The sequence below is a fragment of the Cebus imitator genome, unplaced genomic scaffold, assembly GCF_001604975.1.
Source record: "Cebus imitator isolate Cc_AM_T3 unplaced genomic scaffold, Cebus_imitator-1.0 Scaffold6, whole genome shotgun sequence".
NCBI classification, from domain to species: Eukaryota; Metazoa; Chordata; class Mammalia; order Primates; family Cebidae; genus Cebus; species Cebus imitator.
Window position 1 is genome coordinate 6,354,471 of NW_016107321.1, and position 4,930 is coordinate 6,359,400.

A 4,930-nucleotide genomic window follows, 5' to 3' on the forward strand; every position below is an offset into this window, starting at 1 on the left:
TCTCTCTCTCTCTCTCTCTGCACCAGGAAGAGAAGGATGACTGGATTTCTGGAGACTTTTATAAAAAAAGGAGAGAAGGCATTGGGTTAAATCTGCAGAACCAACATCACCTGTGTTTTAGGAGGCTTTTCTAAACTGGACCTTTTCCCACACTTTTCTTTCTCTGCTTCCGAAAAGCATTTAAGCCTGTAGGCTACGACAATTTTTTGAGCTGCTCTAGAGACTTCCTCATTTCTTTGGGTTAACTCCTGGGTATGCAGGAGATGTACATGTTATGAAACTTGTTTGTTTTCGTCTTGTTAATCTGTCTTTTGTAACAGGGAGTCCCAGCTAAGAATTCACTAAGAGTAGAGAAGAAAATTATTCTTCCTCTCCTACAAGTGAATAAGTGAAGATGCACCAGTCACTTCCGCAAGTTTCTGATTTCTACTTCAGACTGATGATAAACACCAGCTTTCTCTGCTTATTCACTATGTGCTCACGTGACTGGGAAATGGAATAAAGAATTCTGGTTAAAAGGCAAAAACTGCTGTCTCCATTTTTCCTGGTTTACAAATCACAAGTTAACTATATTGTAAAAAAAAAGATGAAAATAAAATTTGTCAATGGTAATTATAATAACCTATTCACAGTATTTAACAGAAACTGGAGGAATAGTCATACAGTAGTGCCACTCCTGAAAGCAGATACTGATGAAAATGTACCTGTTTCCTAAGAACACTCTTACCTGCACAAGAGTGTCCAGTGTGAAGATGTGCTCCCCACGAACATTGTAGAACTTGACCATGGCACTCTTCAGAAGGGGACCATTGGGAAGCTCTCCAAGCTGGGCCTGCCGTTCCATCCCAGCAACTGCCAGCAAGTCCCCTTGTGTGCACCACTGGGCCACCACCTCTGAAACAGCGGAAGAGAGGGTCAGCACAAAGACACGGCCCTCCTTAAACAGTCACTCAACAGGCCACTGCCTGTCTTCAGTAGTTTACAAAATACAGACACTGAACAAAAATAACAAAAATATATTTCTTTTTTTTTTTTTGAGACAGAGTTTTGCTCTTGTCACTCGGGCTGAAATACAATGGCATGATCGGCTCACCACAACCTCCACTTCCTGGGTTCAAGTGATTCTCCTGCCTCAGCCTCCTGAGTAGCTGGGACTACAGGCATGGACCACCATACCCAGCTAATTCTGTATTTTTAGTAGAGATGGAATTTCTCCATGTTGGTCAGGCTGGTTTTGAACTCCTGACCTCAGGTGATCTGCCCACCTTGGCCTCCCAAAGTGCTGGGATTACAGGTGTGAGCCACAATGCCCAGCCGATATATTCATGTTTTAGCTCACAAATACAACAACCCATTTCTCTGAAGATGACGGATTCTATTAAAAACAGTCACATGAATGGGGATTGTAGTTTCCTGAAACACAACCAAATTAGGTAGAAATCGAGATATAATAAAGTTGGCATGTTAAATATCTGTGTCCAATTCCAGTATTTCCATAATGAGACTCGCAGAACTTCCTTGTTTTTTTAGAGAAAGCAAGACAATAAAACCTCTGACTGTATATTCAGATAAGTGCTTGGCCCACTGCTGTGTCCTCCATTCCCAGGGATGATTCAGAGAGTTTATAAATGCCAAATATAAAAAGCGAATTGAAAACAAAGCCTAAGTTTATATTCACTTGATTTCTGGGCACTACTGGGCAGATACGGTTCATACAAAGGACACCGGTACATATGAGAATGCTGACTTTTATTCACCATTTGACGATGTTGTGGGGCTTAGAAAATAAATACCCCTGCTGGGAGATAGTTTTTTTCCGGGAAATTTCCACACTGGAAATTCGATGCCCACCTACAAACTACTCAGTGCTATAAGAAATGGTTATTGCTGGGCATGGCGGCTCACGCCTGTAATCTTACCACTTTGGGAGGCTGAGGTGGGCAAATCATGAGGTCAGGAGATCAAGACCATCCTGGCCAACATGGTGAAACCCCGTCTCTACTAAAAATACAAAAAAATTAGCTGGGCGTGGTGGCACATGCCTGTAGTCCCAGCTACTCGCAAGGCTGAGGCAGGAGAATTGCTTGAACTCAGGAAGCGGAGATTGCAATGAGCCAAGATCGTGCCACTGCACTACAGTCTGGGTGGCAGTGCAATACTGTGTCTCAAAAAAAAAAAGAAAAAGAAAAAAAGAAATGGTTATTAAAAGATTTATCTTATCCCAGTGTGAACAATTTACTTATTTCTTGCTGGTAAAACAAAAGCTACTAGTATAAATAAGATTTATTACATATTTTTTCTCCCTCAAGACCCTAAAACCATAATCTAGTTTATACAGAAATCTCTGAAATCTCAAACTAAAATGGCCCACTTTGCAGAGAAGCTGGGTGGAACTTAAAGAAAATACTCTGCCCTGAAGGGCACATATTTCAGAGGTGGGGCTAGAATTCAGTAGTCCCCAGGCTCTATCAGCACACACATGACAATACCCCTCTTATTCATGCATGGTCATGATTTTGATGCTGCTCCAGAACATTCTGAGGTTGCTGAGGCTCTTTCACCTCTCTTAAAAACTGGAGTGTATCTCCTGAGGCAACAGAGTTTTCCAGACCCAGGGAACCCAGAACTTTCTCATGAAATTAGCCGCAGAGCAGAAACTAGGGACACAAAGGGCTGAGCCAAAGCAGTTACAGATGAACAGAAAACGGAAAAAAAAATTTCTCACAATCAGGAAATGTAAAACCACATAAAAGAATCGAAAACATCCTGTGGTATCAGGTTCTTTTACAGATGGGAGGGGAAGCTAGGATTCATGCACATATTAAATATGCTCTGGGCATTCAACATCTAGGTCTGTCTCAGGGAAAAGCCTGCTTGCCATCAGGAAACTGAGATGACGTTCTCCGGAGAGCAGCTTTGGGCACACGAGGAAACCAAAAGGTGAAGCAACTAACATAAACAAAGTAGGAACAAAGATGACGGTGTCTCAGGCTTCTTAGGACAGAACTATCATTGTAATATTGCAGAAATAAAGCTGATGACGTGAAATTTCCACAGCTCCTCATCTGAGCTGCACCATTCTTATATTTATTTTAAAAATAAGATATTTTTAAAAAGTGTAATGCAAGGTGGCTTTCCCCAACAGAAAAGTGGCTCGTTGCACCTGCAGAGCTGAGCTAGACGCATGATACTTTCGGAGACAGCTCAGAGACTCAGCAAGCAACGTGGGGCACTCCCAGGCTCTGTCTACTAGATGGGCTCTATCTGTCGGACGCAAGAATATACCCAAATGTTTACAAGCAAACTCTCAGGGACATCTTTTAACGCAGGTGCAAAGTTATAATGAGATGGTTGTCATCTGCAAAGGCGAATCACAATCACACTTTCTTTCTTTTTTTTTTTGAGACAGCCTCGCTCTATTGCCAGGCTGGAGTGCAGTGGCGCTATCCGGTTTCAAGCAGTTCTCCTGCCTCAGCCTCCCAAGTAGCTGGGACTACAGGCACGTACCACCATGCCCGGCTAATTTTTTGTATTTTTAGTAGAGACAAGGTTTAACCATGTTGGCCAGGATGGTCTAGATCTCTTGACCTTGTGATCCGCCTGCCTTGGCCTCTCAAAGTGCTGGGACAATCACTCTTTCAAAAAAGATTAAATTCCATACAAATAATGCCATTGCGTGTTCTAATGAATATGGAGCTAGGTGCATCAAGCGATATAGCAACATATGTGAGGGCCTCTGATGATTTAGCATAAAGCGGTCCTGAGCTACACGACAGGCAAAGCTGTGACCAGGGACATAGGCTATCTCATAAACCACAAGCACGAAAAATTCAGCAGAGGAACTAAGAAAGAACAACCCTGAATTGTTCAGTGTCAGCCAGGAGTATGTGAGTTTTCTGCAAGAGCTGAATTCCTAAGGCAAGAGTTTAAAATTTTCAGAAATTAGTGGTAAAAATCAAAGCAAAAGAAAATACTCATTCAATTTCTAGATGTCACTATGACAAAGAAGAGAAGGATACAGAAGCCTAGATAGAGTCAGGACAGAACTTTTATGTTTCAGAAACTTTTTGTAAACCATGTCTGTCTTATTTAAAAAAAAAAAAATCCCCAGTATCTTTGCCCAAGGATTCAGCAATAATTTTGTTTGAAGCTCTGATTTTTAAATTTGTTTCAGAATACAACCTGAAAGAACAAACTAATGCTCTACTCAGTAGGCCTCTATTCCCTTTTCCGAAAGCTCATGGCTCGGCGTCTCAAATCTTGCCCTCCCAGGCAGACAGGGAATTCTGAAGCACACAAGAGGTCCAAACTCTGGAAGCATCTATTTTTCTCACCGATTTTGGGAGGTGTGGGTTTTTGGTCTCTTAGGTGTTTTACACAAAGAAATTCAGCACACGTACACTATTCTCCTTTAGGCAGAAAATCTTATGAATCTCTTTTTGTAAAAGTCTGGAAACATATAAAGTCAGTGAAAATTAAGTTCTTTTGTGTTAACAAGAAGGCCTTATGTGGCGTTAGTGCTGGGTCAAAAAGAGGCAACTGAATTTTAACAGAAGAAAAAAGGTGTGCTTATCAAGCACGACATATGTTGTAGCTACCATTTGGAGCCTGAGGTTACCCAGCCCTTTGTCCCTTACATTACCATGTGTGTGATTCACCTCTTTATTAGTCATTTGACACACATGTTGTATATGTGCATATACCCCTGCATGTGGAGAAGTGGGGGGTGGAGGAAAGAGAAACTAATTAATTAGCGAAGTGTGTGATGATAAAATAACAGGTACTTTTTTTCTTTAAGAACTATGTTTTGGCCGGGCGTGGTGGCTCACGCCTGTAATCCCAGCACTTTGGGAGGCCGAGGCAGGTGGATCATGAGGTCAGGAGATCAAGGCCATCCTGGCCATGGTGAAACCCCATCTCTACTAAAATA

General features: G+C 41.9%; 1 protein-coding gene across 3 annotated transcripts in view; it reads right to left on the reverse strand.

The window, feature by feature from the left end:
- Nucleotides 1-4,930, reverse strand: part of TULP4 (TUB like protein 4) — a 214,654-nt gene that overhangs the window by 50,404 nt on the left and 159,320 nt on the right. For all 3 annotated transcript variants that reach the window (XM_017538460.2, XM_037741884.1, XM_017538466.2), the window contains one exon: nucleotides 728-894. In XM_017538460.2, coding sequence (XP_017393949.1) covers nucleotides 728-894 — 167 coding nt within the window. The remainder of the gene's footprint in view (nucleotides 1-727; nucleotides 895-4,930) is intronic.